The following is a 23,762-nucleotide window of genomic DNA, read 5'->3' on the forward strand; positions in this document are numbered from 1 at the left end:
TGTACCACCTCCTAAGTCTATGTGATGCTGGGGATCCAACTATGTCAGGTAAGCATTCTCTCCTGCTAGTCTGCTCCAACCACAACACAGTTTTTCTGATGTACTCAAGCCAACAAGTCCAGTTTTGGGCATTGAAACATCTGGCTCCTATAACTGAGGAGAGCCTATGTGAAGGAAACTAGTGTCCTGGAGCAGCTGTGCAACAAACTAGGTAGTCAACGGTATGGATAGATACCTATAACACTTTAAAATTTATCTTTAACAATTTGCTAAATATCTCATTTAATTAAAAAAAAAAAGGCACAAACCTTTTGTGTGTGTGTACTGGGAAGGAAGAAAAGCACTCATGCCATGTGTTCATTTAGGGATAGAGTCCTCTTCCACCACATGGGCCCTCAGGATTAAAGTCAAGTTCAAGGCTTTGCGGCCTTAACCCACTGACCATCTCATCAGCTCCCTGCCCTCCAGTTTAAGTCTAACTCTAACTTACTGCAATCACCATCAACATAAGCCAACAGCAATTCTATACTGGGATCTGTGGCTTTCTTGCTTTCTTTTTTCTTTTGAGATGGTCTTATTATATAGTAGCTTTGGCTAGCCTGAAACTCACTGTGTAAACCAGGCTGGCCCTGGACTCATAGAAATCTGTCTGCCTTTGGGATCAAAGATATGCATCACCAAACCCAGCTTCTTTTGATGGTTTAGTGTTTGACATTTTCATAATAAATTTTGGTCATGTTCACCTCCCATCGCCCTCTTAGCCCTCCCTCCCCCCCCTTCCCCATGAGCCTCTGTAAGTGTCATGTCTTTTAGGGTGTGGCACTGAGTTTAATTCTACATTTCTTTTTACATTTATTTAGTGAATGCGTGTGTGTGTGTCCACGTACTACAACTCCCATGCAGAGGTTAGAAAATAACTTGCCAAAGATGGTTTTGTCCTTCTGCTCAGTCTGTGATGATACAAGAGCATTTACTCAGCGAGGTATCTCCTCAGTTCTGACCCACTGGGTTTAGTCAGGGTCGCTTACATAATTTGGGTAGGAGGTTACTCATTGAATATGGACTTTTCAGTGGCAATATCATTAATTAAAATGGTACTGCCACCCTATCAATTGGGAATCCCTAAAGGAACGGTGGGGTCTTGTGAGCCTAGGCTAGCGTTGAACTCTCAAAACCACCTCAACCTCCTAAGTGCCGAGATTATAGGCATGCATTATATACCTGGCTCTGTACTTTGACTCTACAGGCAATTTGTTATTGACATATTCAAGGAAGTGTCCAGTCAACTAGTTCTGTGTGCTTATACAATCAGAATATAAGCTGTCTACATTTAATTAACACACACAGGACTTACAAGGGGTGAAAGAAAAAAAAAATTACCTGTTACACGTGAAGCAGACTTTGACCGGCAAGGGAACGAGACCATTATGATCTAACTCATGCTGTGTCCTTTTTACATTCTTCCCTGTGGTTTCCTCCTTTCTTCTCCGTTTGCTAGAACCTAGAAAAGAAGCTGGTGGTGCTGAACTGTCCTTGGCTTCAGAATTCCTTGTTGGAATATGAAAACCTTAAGTGAAAGAACAGATCTAAGCAAAAGCATGTGCCATGCTTCAGACAGATTTCTGAGGACCCAGGGGCTGGTTTCAAATGAAAAAACAAAAAACAAAAAAAAAAAAAGAAAGAAAGAAAAAAGGAGACACAAGGTAACCAGGAACAGAAGTCACCTGCTTCGTGGCAGATATACTGATTTCACCAATATAAAATAATGAGAAATCTCTGATAGTAGAAACACACACAACACACACGTCTAAGTTACATGGTTAACAAAAACTAGTCTGTGAAGATAACCAAGCAAAAGATTGTAGTTTAATTATGTTTCTATAGAAAGCAGATGCCACATGGAACCCTCCCTCCCACTTTCACATAAGGTAGGTTCTCTCTATAGTCCTGGCTGATGTGAGCAGGCTGGTCTAGAACTCAAGAGATCTACCTGCCTCTGTCTCCTAAGTGCTGGGACTAAAGCTGTGCAATAACAAGCATAGCTATTTTTAACAAAGTATGTTGAGGTGCACACATGCTGCAGAGGTGCATAAAGGTCAGAAGATAGCTTTTCTCTACTTCTACTTTTATGGGGTTCCAGGAATCAAACTTATTAGGCTTCCAATGCAAGTGCCTTTATCACATGTCTTGCTAGTAGCCTGATATATTCATCCTTCCCTCCCTCCTCCCCTGCCCCCTTTCTCACGTAGCCCTGGCTAACCTCAATCTCAAGAGATCTGTTTTCCTGTCTTCCCCATGGTGGGATTAAAGGCACACACCATACTTAGCTTATATATACTTTTTAAGCCTGCCAATGTTTTTTGCACATGTATATGTGTGTGTGTGTGGGGGGGGGGGGGAGGACAAGGGGCATAAGGATAGCAAGCTTCCTCCACCTCAGCTTCCTATAGTCTGGGATTATAGGTAGGCTGTTATGCCCACCTGGCTGATGATATGGGTACTGAAGATATAAACTCCACATTTGCATGGCAAGCACTTTACTCCTGAGCTCTGTTCCTAGTCCTATTTTTTTCACACTGTAGCCCAGGCTGGCCAAGAACTCATTATGTAGCTCAGGCTAGCTTTGAACTCTTGACAGTTCTGCTTCTGCCTTTTAAGTGCAGGGATACAAGCACTTATAGTAGGAATACAAGTATATGGTAGACACCATGCTTAACTAATCTCATTTTCTCTAGGAAGAAAAATTAAGATCTAGAAGCACTGTGATATCAAATAGATTTGATATTATTGTAAAAGGGACAATCTGATAATAGCTATCAAACCTCCACTGCAAACTGTGACCTAGCAATTCCAATATTAGGAATTTACCCTACACATCAGCCCTACGGATCGTATCATAACTATAAATACAATGATGTATTTATAGTTATTTGCTGAAACGCTACGTCTGTAACAGACTATTAGGAGGGGTTAGAGAGATAGCTCAAAGGTTTAACAGACTGGCTGCTCTTTCCAAGGACCTCAATTCCCAGCACTAACATGGTGATTCAAACATCTGTAACACCAGTTCCTGGGGCTCTGATACTTTCTTTTGGCTTCTGTGGGCAGTAGGTACACACATGATGCATAAGACATACTTGCAGGCAAAATACCCATACACATAAATGAGAAAATATTAAGAACAATTTAAATGGCAATGAATAGAAAACTGTTTAAATCATTTATAGTACATTTATGCAATGGATTATTATGATGCTGTAACAAAAACCCAATGAAATGCTAAATTAATGTTAAAACCACTGGACTGCATTGTAAGGAGAAAACAATCAAACTTTAGAATCGTTTGTTGGTATATTATTTAAGAAGAGAATACAAGCATATATAGATACCTCCTTACACACAAACTCTCTCAAAACACACAATTAGTGGTCATCTGCAAAGGGCAGAAGATGCTGGGGATCAAATCCAGGACCTTGTGCATGGTAGGGAAATGCTCTAGCACCCAACTACATCCCTAAACTTTTGTTTCTTTTCATTTATTCATTTAAGAACTAAAAAAAAAGTAATTATGTGCACATGTATCTGCATGTGGATTGTGGATTTATGCATGTGAGTGCAGGTGTCTGCATAGGCTGAGTTGGATACCAAAGGCTCGATTCAGAGACAGCTGTGAGCTGCCTGATATGGGTGCTGGGAATGGAACTCAGGTCCTCTGAAGTCCAGGAACAAGTACCCTTAACTGCTGAGCCATCTCTCTAGCCCCTATTTAAGTTTTTTTCACTTATTCTTTTATGCATATGAATGCTTGTCAGCAAGCATACATGTGTACCATGTGCATGTCTGGTATCTGTAAAGGCCAGGAGATAGCATCAGATCCCTTAAAACTAGAGTTACTGATGGCTGTGAATCACTATGCAAAGGCTGGGAACCAAACCTCAGTCCTCTCTGCAGGAGCAACTAGTGCTCTTAAGGACTGAGCCACCTTCTCAAGCCCTCTTATGTTTTTGAGACAGAGTATCAATATGCAGCTCAGGCTGGTCTCAAAGTTATGATCCTCTTGCCTTACCCTCACAAGGGCTAAAAATACTGGTGTGTGATATTTGGCATATATCTTTAAAAAGAAAAAAGATGCAGGGGAATAATAAGATAGGAGACAGAAGACTCAGAAAACAGAATAAGTACAACTACAACTGCAACCTTTGATGCTCTCTCAAGGCAAAACCAAGAACAGGAACAAAAGACAGTGGCTACGGGCAGTAGTAATCCCTTGGGAAGCCAGGGTAAGAAAGGGGGATGATGATGATGATGATGTCGCTAACCTGGTAGTGCAGTGGTACAAGTCAGTTCATTGGGCAACTGAAATTGGGTAGGGTTCCGCTCCATGGCAGCAGCAATCAGCAGCTCAAAAGGCCGCCGCAGCTGGGGCTGCACATAGTCCGGCTCTGCTGCTACTGGTTCCTCATCCACGTCAATGATGTCCTCATCGATGTCATTATGCTCAGAGGTGGGGGTCTCTGTACTGGTGTTAGATGTGGGGGTGCCAGGCCGGCTGGCTCTCCTTTCCAGGATCCGGGCATGGGCAATGGCCTTGAGTTCAGTTTTGCTAGCTGGTCTGTCCAACAAGTCAGTGTCACTGCTGGGGGATGTAGTCCGTTTGCTAGACTTGTCCACCAGTCCATTGACGTGGCCCAGCTCCTTTTTCTGCTCTCGTTTCTGTGCAAATCAATAGGTGGGCCATCATGAAAAGAACAAAATAGAGATGGGTATACAATGTCTTTCTAGATCACTTATGAAAATTATAACGTCGCTTCACATGACAATTATTAAAATTGAAATTTTATTTTGTGTGTCTTGGTGTTTTCCCTTGCACCATGTGTATGTGCCTAATACCCACAAATGCCAGAAGAGGGTCTCAGATCCCCTGAAACTGGAGTTGTAGGCAGTTGTGAGCTGCCATGTGGGTGCTGGGAATTGAATCCAGGTCCTCTGGAAGAACGGTCAGTGCTCCTAACTGCTGAGCCACCTCTCCAGCTATAACTCAACTAAAATGAGAAAACATGGCAGCAATGAAATCACCAAAAAGTAGTGTGGAATGTTTGAAAAAAGACTGCAATTCATCATATAATACTTAACATTTCTATACATACTAAAGCACAGGACAAGCAGCTAAAAAACTAAACACATTAAGAACAAATTTAGTGAGATTAAGGGCAGAACATCATAATGCATATTAAGGCCACTGTCACTGCTTAGAGCATCATGATACTGAAAGGTTTAGAAAACAGCTCAAAATGAAGAAACTCTGCAAGGGTTGAACAGCTGCTCACTTCTCAGAGGGGCTGGCACGGAAGGGTGCCACATGGAGAGAACCAAAGGAGAAGCATGGTGGCCATGAATGCTGGCTTTTGATCTTAAATACAAACTCTAAAAGTGATACTTTTTCTAAGCCACGAAGTGGAAAAGACTACAGTGCTTAGTAGGACTGGATAACTGACAATATATTTTCCGCCAAGACTCTAAAACCAAACAAACATCATCATGGTAATACCCAGTGAGTGTGGCCTTGGGCAATTCATAAAGTTCTCCAGCAGAGAAAACCCTGAAATCTTTCCCCTCTTAGGGATGTGTTGCCAATAAAGAGGACTGCATGTACAAGGGGCATGGGTGGCTCTGATCTGGGAATCATAACAGGACTGACCATCAGGAGTTCACGAAGCCCAGAGGGTGTAGTATTTCAATCCATTTCATTGTAAATAATGGAGGCCAAAGGGGAGTGGTGGTGTTGCTGATCGTGGAAAAGGCAGATTTGGAACCATTAGGTAGAGAGGTCTATGTGAAAGTGAGTTATAGCAGCATCTCAGGAGAAACAACCTATGCCAGGAAAAAAGTGCACTATTTCTATCAAGCCGCACTGTTTCCAAAGAACTTGAGAGCTTTATTTCGAGTGAGATAAAATTTGGTTCCAATCTCAGCTCTGTCCATTCCACTGAGTCTTTGGGAAAATATTCTGTATTTTGTAGCTCGGTTTCTTCCTTTCCGTAATTAAGATCTACTACCAGCATTCTTAGCTGCAAGGAGTAAGTGGAGTAACAGTAGAACACCTGGCATATGACGGGCACCAGCAAGTTCTCCTCTCTTCCTTGGCTGATCCCAACCCTTTTGAGTCTAACTTCTTTGCATGGTCAGTTTCTGAACTGACAGGTCACACTCTATGGAGACTCGGGTTTTAAAGGCTAGGCAGCTTGACAGATAGCCTATTTTTTGGACTTCAGGTGAAATCAAACTACATACAGCTCTGTTTATTGGCTAACTTGGCTCTGGCTTGCTTTCTAATGGCAACTGTTGTGTATATAGTGGAAACTAATGCTGGTTTGTTTACCTTCTTTTTAAAGGTTGAAAACAATTACATACATAAGCCACAATCTCTGAAGCAGCTCATTCTGCAATTGAAGGTGTCATCACTGACTGTGACATTATGTTGGGACTAAGAAAACAGCAGTGACATCACAAGAAAAGGAATTTCTGGTTATACAATTGGTGTGGGAAGATAACAGGGTAGCCTAGCCTACAGACAAATTCTAATCTATAGCCCTTAATTTGAAGATGAAATCAATACAATCTGGTGGGTACACACCTACTCCCCCCACCCTCTACATTCCCTTCAGGGTTTCTCTAGTGTAGCCCCGGATGACCTCCTGGGTGCTGGGACTAAAGGCATGTGCCACCACACCCAGCTCCTACTTCCTTTGGTGATAAAGGAAAGTTTAGCTCTTGCTCTCCGTAAAAAACTTCCAAGTAGAAAATAATGAGCCATGCGCATACTTTATAGTTCAGTTAGTACTGAGCTAACAGAGCGGAGGGAACAGAAATCAGAGAGTCAGGGCAGAGGGGCTCCAAACCCACTCCTCTAACTAATACAACTGACCAGCCTCCGGAGGCCCAGGAACCGAATGAGAAGCAGCCTTCTCTTTCGGAGCCACAGGTAAGGATACCACATTCAGGCTATTTCCTAAGAGGGCAATAAGATCAGAATGCCTGTCACTAGTGACTAAACATGGCTCAGTGGCTAACAAACCCTCCGCCCTCTTTCACATCCCATGTCTTGAGTTTTAGGCCATAAAGTCAACATGGGACTAAGTGTGGTGACTCCAGTATCTTAAGAGACAAGAAAGGATGAGGCTGCCCTCAGGAGCAAGCCACTTTAACTCTGCAGTGCCAGGAGTCTAGCTCTGGCACTCTGTGTCAAGCCTTCAGAAAGCAGCAGCGTTACCTTTCGGCGGACAGTACACCGGTGACACATCCACTCCCCAGGAGGCAACATCTCTTCACTCAGTGGAGGGTTACTGTGGGGAAAAGACAGGGCAAAACTAAGTAACTAATCTAACCCTTGCATGCAGCTGAAAATAGATCTGGCACAAGCTGCATGTCCCTAAACTACTACTGTGGCCAGTTCTGGAGTGCTGCTAGACTTCTCTTGTCCTTCAAAATGCCTATTCAACAACCTTTATAATCACCACAAGGGCGAAAAGTCCTTCCACATCTTAGAAAGAGAAGCCAAATCACAGCTATCGATGCTGAGCTTAGAGAAAAAGGCCAGAAGAGTCATTCCCAAGTCTATATATATGCCTCACCAAGAGGTCTCCATGGTTTTAAGTCTCTGTCTAAACCCAGCCTCTTCTCCCTATGCTTAAGAACCTTGTCACACAGTCCATCTGGCAGGCCTCCTCGGGTATCCAGGCCCCCTAGTAAATTGAACATTTGCCCGGCTTGTCTGTCTGTCTGTCTTTTTGTGATAATATTCTGGTAGGAAATCTATACCCCCTCCAAAACTATCCATTCTTAAAGCATGCTCTAGCCAGTCTGTGGCAAGCTTCATGGCTTTGTTTTGTCTTCCATCTACAAATAGGCCTTTGCCCTTCTCTTGAATTAGGCTTGTCTTGTGACTTGCTTTGACAAACAGTATATAACAGACACAACATGCTCTAACTTCCAAGCCTGAGCCTTAAGCAACCTGTAGATTGCAATCTATATGTTTGGAATGTTCTGTCTCAGGGCTCTGTTGTCATAAGAAAGTCACACAGAGGAGGTCTGAGCTGTTCCAACCAACAGCTTCAGCTGAATTCTAACAGGTTGTACCAACTACTGCTATGAATCATCTTGGACATACAAGATCAGATGAGCCTCCAAGTGACTGTGGCCCCGACCTCCTATACGCACAACAGAAAACTAGCCAACTGAGCCCAGTTCTAGCCTCAGAATTTTGGATAACTACTTTCTGTTTTGAGTCACTGAGTTTTGGTACTTTGTTACCCATTAATGATTACTGGATATGGCTTTTCCACCAGCTTTTTCTACACTACTCATAAATCTTGTGTTTCCTACTAAATAGTTGAGTTCCTTTTTGTTCATATGTGGGTATGTGCATAGAGTGCAAGTGTCTTCAGACTCCAGAAGAGAGTGTCAGATCCCCTGGAGCTGGAGTTACAGGCAGTTGATGAGCCTCCTAATATAAATTCTGGGAACCAATCTCAGGTCCTCTTAAAGAGCAGCATGCACTCTCAACTTCGAAGCCATCTAGAATTTCTAGCTTGCCTCTTTGCATTTTTAATAAATGAAGACTGGATTTAAAACAGAGTTAGATTAAGCACGACAACATATCCCTAAAACATCAGAATTTGGAAGGCTAAGGCAGGAAGATTTTGATTTTGATGCCAGCTTGGGCTACAGAGTAAATCACAGGCTAGTCTAGGCTGCATGAAACTCTGCTTCAAAATCTAGGCAAACCCAGACCAAACAAACAAACAAAACTCAAAACTCAAGCTGTATAGGGCTGGACCTTGGACCTCACAGATCCTTTAAGTCATTGATTTCCATTAAAGTTACATTAAGATTTCATCAATTTCCAGAAGAGTAATATTTATATTGTTCAATATCTTGTTCTAAAAGAATGACTCCCAGTTCAACAGCAGCATCTGGAAATGTATTAGAAATGTAAATTCTAGACTGGGAATAATGACAAGAGTTTATATGATGAACTTGATAGTACTTGTCTAGCACGCATGTATCAGGTCTGGGGTGCACACCACAGGACTTGTGAGGTGAAGGTAGAAGAATCAAGTGTCATCCTTGGCAATATAGCAAGTTCAATCCTGGTGTTGTATATTTTTCCAGAAAGAAAAAGAAAAAAAGCAAAGCCGGGCAGTGGTGGTGCACACCTTTAATCCCAGCACTTGGGAGGCAGAGGCAGGTGGATTTCTGAGTTCGAGGCCAGCCTGGTCTACAGAGTGAGTTCCTGGACAGCCAGGCTATATAGAGAAACCCTGTCTCGAAAAACCAAAAAAAAAAAAAAAAAAAAAGAATAATATGTTCAAACACCTACTGGATACTATGCCAGGCAATGTGCTAAGAGATTTCTGAGAGGGCTTTTTTTCAGAAATTACAGGCAAAGGAACAATGGTATCCAGTATTAATACCACAACTACAATTAGTTATTACAGATAGATCCACATCAATCATTTGTTATTTCGGTGAACAGCACACACTCTCTTTATCATTCATAGCTACTCAGTAAATGGTAATTCAGCCAGTGATCCTTTAAAGATGGTAAAGTTAGGGAAGTCATGGATTCTAGAGGAAGCCAAAGTTTTAGAAGTATTTATTTCTGCATTTTGGTAACAACAGTCTGACAAAGGCTCTGGAAGTAGACATATTTCCTAGGTGGGCGCCTAGATACCTGAGAGTACCACAGTGTCTCAACTTTGATTCTTCCTGATAACCATCTATTCTCTAGGAAGTTAACATCATAACAGCTATCTTCTGTATCTAAAATGGCTTGTCTTGGAAAACTGTTAAGTCTTTAGTCAATAGAGCAAGGACCACTACTTCTTTAAAATAATATTAGCTTTAAAATATTATTGGGAGTTTGGGAGAAAACTCACTTGGTAAAGTACTTCCTGCACAAGCAGGAAGACCTGAGTTCAATGAGGCACCCAAGTAAGAACCAACCTAGGTGTGATGGTGCACAAATGTGATCTCAGCATTGGCAAGCTGGGACAGGTGGATTCCCTGGGGACTTACCTGCTGAGCATCTTAGCCAAATGGATAAGCCTTAGGCCAATGAACAGCCCTGTCTCAAACACCAAGATGGATGGATCATGAGGAATAACAGCCCGAGGTTGACTTTTAACATCTACAAATATGCACAGATATTAAAGCTGTGCACACTCATAGATGGCATATCCAACTAAAAGACAGGCTTTTGATTTTGGTGTGGCTTTCTGTTATGCCAGAGAAGCCCTATACATTACTATTACTCTATACACGAGTCAATTTGAAAGTTTGTTATGGATATTACTCTTTCAGAACAGAAACTTTTATTTGGGACAGGGCCTCCCGATGTAGCCCTGGCTCACCTAGAACGCACTACATAGATCAAGTTAGCCTGGAAGTTACACAGCTCTACCTGTCTCTGCCTACCAGGTGCTCTAAAGACATGTGCCCTAAGACCTGGCTAAAACAATACTTCTTAAAGCCAACCTTTGCCGTGTGATTACATATAGCTAAACTCCCATGAGCAAATTCAAATGGCCCATCTCCACTACTGATGGAATGTCTGGAACCAAACAGAGAAAACTAGAGACATTCCTCACTGGGTCACTGCAATGCCTATACTAGCAGACTTCTGTAAGATTCAAAGTCCATTGCCAGATGATCCCAACTTACAGCCAAAGAATGAAGTCCAGTTTTAATTTAGAATGCCTTTCCTTCTCTAATGAGGCTGTAGCTCACCACCACAAATGGAAGATGTTAGTAGTTGTCATGGTTCTTGGCTCTCTAATTAAGAGCATCTATTTCAAGGCCTATGGCAGTGTCACTGCTCTAAGTCTAACTACATGCATCTCCCTGGCCTGTTAACACATGGACCTGAACGGCATTAGCATTCACGCGGACCAGTCACTACCAGCGGACCTGTTGCTCCACAGCACCACACTAATTACCCACCCAGCACAAGCAGCTTTCAATATGGGACGGAAAGGGAGGGGGGGAGGGGGGACCATAAGAACAAAGGGAGGAGGAGAGAGGGAGACAGTGAAGCAGAAAGACACCTTCTACCTCAGAGATCCTTTCTTTGTATTACAACAGGCAGATTAAACAAAAAACAAAAAAACAAAAAAAAACCCCCTGGTGTTTCTATCTAGACTTTAAGGAAAAAAAAAAGAAAGAAAAGTGAGATCATTGCAGTGTGGCTCACAACTATCCATCCAAGCGACAGCGACATAAGACTGGAGTCAATGGCAGTCTGAAAAACAATGAAAAATCTCACTTAACCAAAGGTGTTGGTATATATCACAGAACAAAAGAAAAAAATGGATGAAAACATTCACAAAAAAACACTCCATTTTCCCTGTAGATCAATAAAATATTCAATTTAATACAAATACTTAACAGAAACACTAGCAATATAAACACTGTGTACAACAGACCAAGAACCTCTCTCTCCTGAGCTTGTAAAAGAGGTCAGTCACATGAGCTGGTAGGGTCCCTTCTGTCAGAAACTATCAGCCTCCAAGATTTAAGCTCCCTAAGCCATTTATAACAATTTCAGTTGAAATAAAGTAAGTAGCAGACCCAGAAGACAGAAGAGATTCTGAGGGCTCCCATTGTATGTACAGCCCTGCCTTGTTTTGGTGTGAGACATGGTATTCACCAAGCAAAAAACAGCACTAAGCAGTTATGATTTTTAATTTCATAGTTCACGAGTCTCATCTATCTATTTAAGATCTGCTACCAGATTAAAATCCCCTAATTACATTTAACAGCAACATGAAGACAACCAGAAAGGACAATGCATGCTTACAACAGGTTTACTCTTTCAGACTGATGTTGTTGCCCCAGGCCAGCTCAAAAATTGGCACCTACCCCAAAAGGAAGGGGGGGGGGAGGAGGAAGGGTACAGCGATTGCCAACAGGACCACAATCTTATTTCACCCTCACAGTAGCCATCATGATCTATAGAAGGACCTCTACATCTTTCAAAAAATAAGCCTTTTGAACCTAGAAAGACAGCTCAGAGATTAAGAGTACTTACTGCCTCTGTAGAGGACCCAGGTTTGGCTCCCAACACCTACATGGTGGCTTACAACTATCTATAACTCTGTTCCAGGGGGTCTGACCCCTTCTGATCTCCACAGGCACCAAGCTTATTTGTGGTACACATATATACACACAGGCAAAACACTCATACACATAAAGAAATGTAAACTATTTTTTTGATCTTTAAAAAAGGGAAAGAAAATATGGTTCTTAATAAACTGAAACCAGAGTATGTCCTGGAAGAGCTAAAAGGCAGTAGGTACAGTTTAATTAAAAACAAAACAAACCCATATACATACACATACATATCTGAACCTGTGACACGGCTCAGAGTAAAAGCACTTGAAATATAATACTGACAATCTAAATTCCATTCTCAGATCTCATGATGGAGGGATAGAAATCAGCTCTTCAAAGCTGCCCTCTATTTTCCATGAATGTGACACAGCATGTGCTCATATACACCACACACAATTATTAATACTTTTTCTTTTTTTTTTTGGAGACAGGGTCTCACTATGAAGGTCTGGCTACCCTCCTACTCACAGAGATCCACCTTCCTCTGTATCCCGAGAACTGGGATTAAAGTTGTGTTTGACTGTGCCCAGCTAATTTTTTTGATTTATTTTTTTGAGACAGGGTTTCTCTATGTAGCCCAGGCTGGTTTTGAACTCAGGAGGTCTTCCCGGCTTTACCTTCCAAGTCAGCCAATTTTTTTTTTTTTAAAGAATTAAAACAAACACAGTGATACATGTCTGTTATCCTGGCACTTGGGAGCTTTCACGATCACCCTTGGCTTGGCTACATGGTGAGTTCTAGACCTTGCTGGCTTACATGAGATGGTATCTCATGTAAGGAAGGAGAATTCTTTTGAGACACTATCTCCTTAATGTAGCCTCTTGAGTGCTGGGATTAAAGGCATGTGCCACCACCACCTAGCCATCTTTAAAAATATTAAACAAAACAAAAAATGTGTACAAATATATCAAAATGTAACATTATCTACTTTAAGGGAACAACATTTAATGAAATTTAAGTGTCAGCAAAACCAGTAAGCTTCTTCTGGACACCTGTGTGGGCATGGCTTTTACCTTGAAATATGGCCTGCAATTCCAAGACAAAGAAAATGGCTACCCTGAAGGGTACAGAAAGAAATATCATGGGGTGCCAGAATAATGATTCTTTACTTCAGCCTAACCACTCACTCAAATACAGCGAATGCCACAAAGTACATAAAAGTACAAATGCAAAGCCCCAGTGACAGTGTTAACAAGGAAACCAATGAGTGCCAGGCAACTACAAATGCCCCATTGAGAACGTTAGCGATCTGCGTCACTCCTACAGGCGTGCAATCCTTCCAAGCAGCTAAATGTGCCCCCAAGTTTTATTGTCTTCTGTGCAGAGCTGGCATCCTCCTAGCAGAGGGCACCTGGAGAGAAACACTACAAATTAGTGCAGGGAGGGATGAGGCAGGGGAGTACTAGAGGTTCAGCAGTGTTTGTTTCTGCTATCTTTGCTACAGGATGGGTCTAGTACCACAGGCTCGATCAATTACCAGCCTGGCTGTTATGGCAATTCTTACTTCTTTGTAATAGATGGGTTGACAGCAGGGTAAAGGAGGCTTTACCCTTCATCTCCTGGTAGATACTGCAGCCTATCTAACTTTGGAAAAGGGTCAACATTCTGGCCTCAACAGTAGTTTAAGAATGTTTTTTTATTGCCAGGAAGAACAACTATTTTTTCCATAAGTGTCTCAAGAGATATGGAAAACTAAAACCAAGTACTACTATGATGTCAAATTTTTTGTTTTATTTTGTTTGAGACAGAGTCTTACTGTAGCCCAGGCTGGCCTTGAACTTGTGGCCATCCTCTCACCTCAGCTTCCTAAGTACTAGATTTCTGTTTTGAGCCCATCAAATACTCTTATTACAGAAAAAACTCAGCAATCTGGGCCAGGTATTAATACTGGATGTACAATTCTACCAAGGCCTAGAAAGCTAAAAATACTAACAATGTGCTTTTCCTTTCCTTTTTTCCTCCCTCCCTTCCTTCTTTCTTTGTTATAAGGTCTCACTATACATATAGCCCTGGGTGGGCCCAAACTTATGGCAATCCTCTTGCTTTGGCATGTATGTGAACACAAACACACACACACACACACACTAACAACAACAAAAAAACCTTAGTTTAGACAGTAAGTTTCTACTTAATATTAAAGAGATTTCTGCTTCATTTACCATCCTCTGGCAGAGGAGGAAGGTCCTATAGAGTAAGGCTCCTTCTCTCCTCCTTTACTTCCAACTTCTCCCTATCCCCCAATTCTACTCAATCTCAAAGCTCCCCATCCTGTAGGACTGAAGTAATCTCTGGGCATGCTGTAACGCTGTGCTGTTATGGTTTGATGCCACAGCTAAGTGTTGACTTGGTTCCAAACCCTTCCAGTTATACCTCCAGTGACTTAGAGGTTCAACACACTTCTCAGAGATAGAGCAATGGTTTTTCCCTTTGGCCCACTTTTGGGCAACTTGTGTATATATAAATTTAAGTAATGCAGCAAGCATATAAGCTTGCTATACGCTAAATTATGAGTTATTTACCTTAAGCTGCATGTACTTTCCTAATTCTAACACACAGAATGAGCCAGTCCCTTCCATCACAGGTAAAGAATGGCTATGCAGGTGAAACTAGGAGGGCCACAGAGGAAGGACTGAGTAATCACAAATGACTGAGCAAAGCAAATGTCCAAAAGCTTAAATCAGTGACAATTCTCCCTACAATCATTTAAGAGGATGCTCCCTCCACCCCCAAAAAAGCAAACACGATCAAAGAAAAGCATATGCAACCAAACTAGTCCAGACATACTTAAGTGAGGTTAACGGAGTAAAATCTTCATAAACCATTAACTGATTGTTTTCTATTGAAAAGGTTCACCATTAAGTTTCCTGCTAATGTTTCCAAAAGGGGATCAGTAGAACTCTAGCTGATGGTTCAGAAAAAGTGGGAATTTAAAAGCTCCTGGCATATCATAGAAGCTCATGAGTGGAGGAGAGAAAAGCAAGAGCAGGTGGGTCCCTGTTACCTTTATTTATTAATTTATTTGTGTGTGTGTGTGTGTGTGTGTGTGTGTAAAACACAGGGCCTCATCCAAAGTCCTCTGCATTTTATTAGCTTCTCTGTTCTTCATAAAGAAGACAGGAGAAAAATAATATTAAATATCTTTGTGTGGGTCAGAACTGAGTGAAAACCTGTAATTCAGGGATACTGGTATTGCTACAAGCTGGGTTCTACCTATAACTTAAAGTTTGTTAGTAATTTTGAGAGGTCCTCCTGCCTGGTCTGGAGTAATGTGAGGTCTTACGGCTGTGGCTAAAATCAAACCCACGGAGAATCTTCTCACTCATTCATGCTGGTTTTAAAGGAATCTCACACAGAGCACATCAGGGAAAGACTAGTGTTAGGTTCTGGTGCTCTCCAGCTCACTGGCACTTCACTGCTATTTCATGCTGTCAAAACTAGGAAACATTCCTAGGAGATATCCCATCTAATTTTTCAGGAAAAAAAAAGGGGTGGTGTGGTGGTGGTGATAGTGGAATTAACTACCACAGTGACTAATATTTAGGAAAGCAAATGTTTCTGGAGAAAAGGAACTGCCACATTTGCATTAATTAATGAACCATCCCTATAGCATAACTCACATAGCATTTCAGTTCCCCTGCTTGTAAGCATAATGTTATTGTGCACTGTGTAAAGATTATTCTTGTATCATTCAAATGCTGACTTCCTCTACCATCCTATCTGTTGCAATTTGGACATGGCATTATAATGCTTATTCCAAATACATCCTGTCTCCAGTTTATGTAAACAATGCTCATCATTTATTCTCTGCCTTGCCAATAAAAGCTGATCAGCCAATTGCTGGGCAGAGAGAGAATAGGGTGGGACTTCTGACAACCAGGCAAAGGGGAGAAACAGAGAAGTAAGGGGGAAAATGAGGAAGGGGTCTGGGAGAGATACAATGAGATGACACACCTGAAGCCCAGAAAGCCAGACCAATACTAAAATACAAATGTCTCAGGAATTCTGGCTGGGAGGTAGCCAAATTATTTTAGAGAATAAAAATAGATCAATTACTACCCAGGTATTGTGAGGTAAAATTTGATTAAATAAAACAAATAGTTTTAGTTTCATCCATCTGGGAACTAGCTGAGGCAAGAATAACTAGACACTTTTTTTTTTTTCAAGACAGGGTTTCTCTGTGTAGCCCTGGCTGTCCTGGAACTCACTCTGCAGACTAGGCTGGCCTCGAACTCAGAAATCCCCCTGCCTCTGCCTCCCAAGTGCTGAGATCAAAGGTGTGTGCCACCACTGCCCAGCATAACTAGACACTTTTAAAAAATACATCGATACCCGCCAGTGATTATTTTGCATGCCTCTCACTTGAAATCATGCAGGAGCAAGGAGGAAAGGCCAGTGGCTCTTGAGTACTTTGGTGAACGTTCACTCAGTGCAATAGCAAATGGAAGAAGTCTAAGAGTTGCCGGGCGGTGGTGGTGCACACCTTTAATCCCAGCACTTGGGAGGCAGAGGCAGGCGGATTTCTGAGTTCGAGGCCAGCCTGGTCTACAGAGTGAGTTCCAGGACAGCCAGAGATACACAGAGAAACCCTGTCTCGAAAAACAAAAAAACAAAAAACAAAAAAAACCAAACCCAACCCCCCCCCCAAAAAAAAGGTCTAAGAGTAGATTAAGTTTTTCATTACTTGGGAAATTGCATCAGTCTACAAGATGTATTTGGAATTTGCTTACTGTGATGTACCAACTGTTACACATAGTAGTGAATTCAGTTCCTTCTTACTGACAGATTAAAATCAATAATTTCTCCTATCTCACTTTTCAACTTTTTCTACCATAGAGATGTGCTAAAACCTCATCTTTGTTCTCATTTGCTGAGACCTAGTTTTGGAAATAACCTTAGGCTTTAAAAGACAGGGATTTTACAGATATTATCTGTTACTTCATTGCCTAAACTCAGTTGCCATCAATTAAATGCTTCATATTTCCTTTTCTTACTATCCCACTGTCCTAATACTATCTGAGTTATGCTCCATCTCCTGTCACACACACAGCTGCTTCTACTGGACCTGTTTCTTCTGACCTATACTCAGATGGCTCATTCCATAGACCCTGGACAGCAGGAAACAGCCAAGTCTCCTAAGACCGGACAAACATCCTCCACACCCATTCTTCTACGTTTCCCCTAAAGACACATTGCCCCCAATGCCAGCAGGAAGTAGCCAGATATCACGACGACCCTATTCCTGCTTCGCTGTCACCTCTTTCTAATTTTTCTCTTTTAATTAATCCAAAACGGGGGAATGTTAGTATTCTGTCTAAACTTCACCTCCACAGTTATCTGGCAACACCCAGGTATGCTTCTCCCCAGTTACCTGACAACAGCCAGGTAAGCGTGCCCACTATAAAAGGGGCTGCTTGCCTCCTCCTCTCTCTCTTACTCTCTTGCCTGTAGCTTCTCCTCCCCCTTCCTCCCTTCCCTTCTCCCTCTCTCCATGTGGTCATGGCTGGCCTCCTCTTCTCTCCTCTCTCTCTCCTCTTTCTCCACCATCTTCTCCCGTTTCTCTCCCTACCTTTGCCCTCTGCCCTAAATAAATCCCCTCCCCTTTGGGAAAAAAAAAAGGCAGGAATTTTGATAGCCAGAAATAGCAGGCAGGAAAACACAGACATCATCTTATTCTTAATTGCTTGCAAGTCATGGGAAAAATAGTCAACAAGTGACTTGTGCATATGTCCTGGGCATGGTGACAGTCAGCAACACCAAAGTGCCTTTCAGAAATTTGGTCTAAGACTTGTACTGAATACAATGTCCTCCTCTTTCAGGAAACTGGCAAGATGATAGCTGCACTCCTGTCCCATGTCTCTTGGGTGGCTAGCATTATGTAGAAGCATTCTTGTAAGTGTCACCTGTGGTGAATGCTAATGCAGCTAGCTGGTAGTGGTGTACTCCCTGGGTCTAAGTCAAAGGAGAAGCCAGTGGTGTCTTTCTGTTGGTTTGGAATTCTGGCACCTTAAAGCAAGAGTAATAGGGCTGGAAAAGTGGCTCAGTAGGCAGAAGAAGGCTCTGGCCATCAAGCCTGATAACCTGAGTTTGATCCCTATGACCTATATGGTAGTTGTATCCTAACTTCTACACAAGGTGGCAAAAGTCACCCCTCCCCTCCCTTAATTAAATAAAACAAAGCAAAACAAAAATGCAATACTGGTTTTAAGAAGCTTGTACTAATTACTGTAAGAGTGGTCAGAAGCCCATTTAACCACACATCCAAGGAAGTGTGCATGTGCTAGAGACACAGCCAAGTTCACAGATGGATTTGACACTCTCACTCATAATCAAAAGCATACATTAAGTACCATCTATATCCTATTACTTTGACACTTGCAAAAGGATGTAAGTCATTTCTTTTAAAAGGATGTCATGTCAAGCTAGTAAAAAATTCTGATTCTATGAACTACATAAAACCTTCAGGCAAAGGTTCTCCACATTCTCTTTATTTACTATCCTTTTGTCTTTTTTTCTTTTTTTAGGATAAAGTCTCATGTAGCCAGAGCTACATGCTGATCCTCTTGCCTCTGCCTCCCAAGTGCTGAGATTACAGGCATCACTGCCACCCCGGCCTTACTTATTATGACCTAAGTTTTCAGAAGGCCATGTAAAAACAAGTGAGTGTACAAACACTTTGCTCTTGTTAACCAGTTCAAAAAGCACAACATTACTTGACATGGAGCTATTTTCACCCCAAGCTTTTATCAATCAAACTAAGGCAATTTAAAACCTTCCTTCTTCAGCATGGAGAAATGTCTCAGTGGTTAGAACACTGACTGCTCTTCCAAAAGAGCCGAGTTCAATTCCCATCACCTACATGATAACTTACTACTCTCTCTAACTTAACTCCAGAACTGGAAGATATGCTGTCCTCTTCTGGCCTATGTATGATATACAGACACATATGTAGACAAAAGAGCCATACATACATAAAATTATAACAAAAAAAGACCCACACAACACAAAATTTCCTTTTTGGGAATTAGAAAGATGACTCTGACTAAGCATATCTACTGTTCCTCTAGAAGATTATAGTTTGGTTCTTAGCACCCCCATCAAGTGGCTCACAACCACCTATAAATCCAATTGCAGATTTCATGGCCTCTTTTGGCCTCCATGGGTACTGTACACACATGGTACATGCAGGCAAACACACACACACACACACACACACACACACACACACACACACACACGAAAGAACAAAAATGAGAAAACCTTCCATTTAAAACTTAAAACTCAAAGAGAAGTACTCATGTATTCTGCCTACAACAGGTAGTGGGTTTTTGTTGGTTTTCTTTTTAAAAATTTTATACTTATTTTGTTATTTATAGGGAGAGACAAATACATGTTACTTCCTGGATATAAATGTCAAAGCACGGGTTGCAGGAGTTGGTTTTGTCCTTTTGCCACGCAGCTCCTAGGGATCAAACTCAGGTCATAAGACATGCAGTCAAGGCTAGCCTTAACTCCTGACCTTCCTGCCTGAGCACTGGGATCACAGGTGTGTACATACAGGTGTATGTATTGCTGAGGACTGAACCCAAGCCTTTATGGATGCTAGTCAAGCAATCAATCTACCAAATACTCCCTCCACTGTATGTAACTCCTAGCCTTAGACTTTGTTGCTAGCAGTTACCACCCAGAAATATGAAAACAATTTTAAATAAAAACACATAGTGAGGTTCTTTTCACTGAGATGTGTTACTTAAAAAATAAGCAAACCAAAACATGAGTACAGCCATGCCAGGGACCTCAATGCCTCAGCCACAGGAGTGACAAAGTCTTCCCAGAGCAAAGCTCAAAGGGACAGCAAAACTTCCCTCTGCTCCAAGTGTAAATGTTCAAAGTTTGTACAGAAAATGTTCACTGTATTTTTCTTTTCTTTTTTTTTTGGTTTTTCGAGACAGGGTTTCTCTGTGTAGCCCTGGCTGTCCTGGAACTCACTTGGTAGACCAGGCTGGCCTCAAACTCAGAAATCCGCCTGCCTCTGCCTCCCAAGTGCTGGGATTAAAGGCATGCGCCACCACCGCCCGGCCACTGTATTTTTCTATCCAAGATGTTTACAGCTCAAAGATTGTTCCTACTGAGATTAGCTGAACCTGCCTTCTTGATTCTCTATGTAATAACCCCACTTCCTTATTTAGCTTAGTGTAATAACCCTGCCTTTTCTCGTATACACGTTCTCTCCCCCCCCCCTCCAAAGGAACAAGGCCTTTTTCTGACTTCCTTGGGCACCTGGACACACACACACACACAAAGAAAAGCAATAAGGGAAGTGAAAAGACACCCAACAGAACAAGAGAACATTTGCAAATCACACAGCTGAAGAAGGATGTGTATCTCAGTGTATAACAGTAACAATAACAGCTGGGATGTAGCTAGTATTCCAGAGGTCCTGAGTTCAATTCCGAGCAACCACATGGTGGCTCACAACTATCTGTAACTCTAGTTCTCTGTCTCAAAGAAGTCCAACAACAAATAAGGAGAGGAATTTGGTATAGACAGTTCTCCAGCAAGTGCATAAAAAGATGATTAGTGTCATCAGCTATTAAGGAAACACATATTAAAATTTGATACCCTCCTAGGATAGCTTTAACAAAGATAATAACGAACATTATGAAGGATATGGAAAACTGAAAATCTCTTGTATTGTTACTGGGAAAGTAAAGTGGTGTGCTTCTTGGGAAAGCAGCCGAGCATTTCCTCCAATGGTTAAACACGAGTTAGTACACAATCCAACAATTCCACTTCTAGGTATACATTCAAGAGAAATGAAAACATCTGCACACATAAAAACTTATACCTAGCTGGGCCTTTAATCCCAGTACTTCGGAGGCAGAAGCACAAGGATCTCTGAGTTTAAGGCCAACTTGCCTTGTCTACAGATTGAGTTCCAGGACACCTAGGGCCAAATATTGTCTCAAAAAACCAAAATCATAAACAAACAACAGCAACAAAAAACAAACCAACCCAATCAAAAAATCTTGTGCCTGAACACTGTCAGCCTCATTCTTTATAACAGCAAAAAGGAAAAAATAAAACCAGACACCCAGCAGCTGACATGTGGGTAAGCAAAACTGGTACTTCTATATAGTGGAACGAATACTGTTAAGTGCTGATGAATGCTACAACGATGAACTTGAATTTTACATGTCACTTATACTTCACTCAGAAGTGAGGTTCGCCAGGCAGTGGTGGCGCATGTCTTTAATCCCACCACTTGGGAGGCAGAGGCAGGCAGATTTCTGAGTTCGAGGCTAGCCTGGTCTACAGAGTGAGTTCCATGACAGCCAGGGCTACACAGAGAAACCCTGTCTTGAAAAACAAAACAAAAACAAAAACAACAACAAAAAAAAGAAGTGAGGTTCATTCAATACAGAGCAGTGGTGCACCTACTTATCCCTTCGTAGCCCAGGCTGGCCTTAGACTGGTTATCTCAGCACTTTCACCTTCCTAGTGTGGGGGGAGTTCTAGGTGTCCAAGACCAGCAGCGCTTAGCAGTGCTGACTACCTGCACCTCCTTTCTGTGCTAACTAGACAAGCCATCAGGCATTCCCTTGAAAAGTCTTAAAAACAAAAACCCAAACCAACACTACTGGAGGACACCATGAATTTACACCATGTAATAAGAATCTTATCTCCGGATTTAAATTAAGGTAGATCTAAATACATCTTTTGTATACTTATGTCTGGAAAAAAAAATACACAAGTCATTTACAAAGCCAGAAGCTGCCATCTGTGTTTGTGGAGCACATCTGGTTTTTTTGTTTTGTTTTTTTTTTTGTTTTTTTTGAGACAGGGTTTCTCTGTGTAGCCCTGGCTGGCCTTGAACTCAGAAATCCACCTGCCTCTGCCTCCCAAGTGCTGGGATTAAAGGCGTGCGCCACGACTGCCTGGCTGTGGAGCACATCTGTAATGTACTCTGAGACCCCTGAGGAACAACAGGAGACGGGTGAGCTCCTAACTGCAACCTACTTTCATCAAGTACCGTAATTTTAGAAAACAAAACAAAACAAAATCTACAACAGTGTCATTAACTTGCACCAAAACTCCCATCGAGCCAAGAATGGTTTCAGGTGTTCATAATCTAAATTAATGTCAGTACTGAGGCAAAAGAATCTTGAATTATTGGCCAGCATTGCCTGGTCTCAAAAACAAAACAAAACCAAGCACCTGAGCTAGGATATAGTTAGGTAATAAAGTACTCGACTAGGGAAAAGGCCCTAGGAATGATCCCAGCACCCAAAGACAACACAGCCTGTCACATCACAGAGAACTTACTTCCTGTACTACTATTTAATATGTCTGCTATTTCCCTTTAAACTCAAACCATTTGGGCCACAAATATACCAAAATTATTATTTTAAAAAACACACCTGATTTGTTTTGAATTTAAAAAAATTGAATGTGTTTGGAGTCTGTCAGTCAGCATGTGTGTTTGAGTACTGTGTGCACACTTGATGTCAAAGGCCAGAAAAGGGTATTGCAGCCCCTGGGGCTGGAGTTACACACTGTTGTCTCTTGAAGAACACTAGTGTCCATCCTTTCTTTCTTCTTTCTTAAGAATTATTTATTTTATTTATGTGAGTACACTGTTGCTGTCTTCAGATGCACCAGAAGAGGGCATCAGATCTCGTTACAGATGGTTGTGAGCCACCATGTGGTTGCTGGGAATTAACTTAGGACCTCTGGAAGAGCAGTCAGTGCTCCTAACCTCTGAGCCATCTCTCCAGCCCTAATGTTCTTAATCTTTATCCCCTAACCCCCCTTTTGGGACAGGGTCTCTCTATGTAAGACTAGCCTTGCCTTAAACTTGTGATGAGTCTCCTGCCTCTGATCTGTGTGTGTGTAGATGAACGTGCATGTGGAAACTGGAGTTTGATGTTAGGAATCCTCCACCTTTTTCTTTGAGGCAGCGTCTTCTGTCACACTCACCAAAGCTGGCTTACTAGGCAGCTTGCTCTAGGGATCTTGTGTATGACCTTCCTAGACTGGACCTGCCACAACCTCCTGCCATTTATGGGGTATGCAGCACCAGAACTTAGTTCTCTTGCTAACATGGCAAGTGTTTTAACTGCCAAGCCACCTCATCTGCCCTCCCCCTTATCCTATTCTAGTATTTTTAAATAATGCACAACCTTTATCTTTGTACTAACCATTCATCTAAGACTTTACAGCCAAGCCCCACATTAAGTCAGAAAGCATGCATTATGAGGCTGAGCTAAAGTTGGACTCTCCATTTTTAAGTGGACAGCTATAAACACTAGATGCTAATTCATTGCAATAAATAGGTAAACAAAATACTATAAAACCAACTAGGTTTATTTATTGTGGGATAGTCTTACTTCCCAGGAGAATGAGAAAAAGGAATCACTGTCACCTGCAGTTCTTCAGGTACTAAGGATGTCAAAAACAAATTCATGAGATTAAAAAACAAACCAGAACAAAACAAGCAAATAAAAAACCTCCATGTTTTTTAATTCACTGGTTGGGTATTAGTCCAATGAGCCACAACAAAAGCAGAAAATTCTTTAGGTTTAGAGCAAAAG

General features: G+C 41.8%; 1 protein-coding gene across 1 annotated transcript in view; it reads right to left on the reverse strand.

The window, feature by feature from the left end:
* Phf12 (PHD finger protein 12) overlaps positions 1 to 23,762 on the reverse strand; it is a 43,981-nt gene that overhangs the window by 13,738 nt on the left and 6,481 nt on the right. The window contains exons 3-5 of the mRNA XM_028759240.1: positions 7,271 to 7,343; positions 4,320 to 4,713; positions 1,381 to 1,501 (exon numbers count right to left, since the gene is read on the reverse strand). Of these exons, the coding sequence (XP_028615073.1) occupies positions 1,381 to 1,501; positions 4,320 to 4,713; positions 7,271 to 7,343 (588 nt within the window). The remainder of the gene's footprint in view (positions 1 to 1,380; positions 1,502 to 4,319; positions 4,714 to 7,270; positions 7,344 to 23,762) is intronic.

This window comes from Grammomys surdaster, unplaced genomic scaffold, assembly GCF_004785775.1.
Source record: "Grammomys surdaster isolate TR1022 unplaced genomic scaffold, NIH_TR_1.0 126278, whole genome shotgun sequence".
NCBI classification, from domain to species: Eukaryota; Metazoa; Chordata; class Mammalia; order Rodentia; family Muridae; genus Grammomys; species Grammomys surdaster.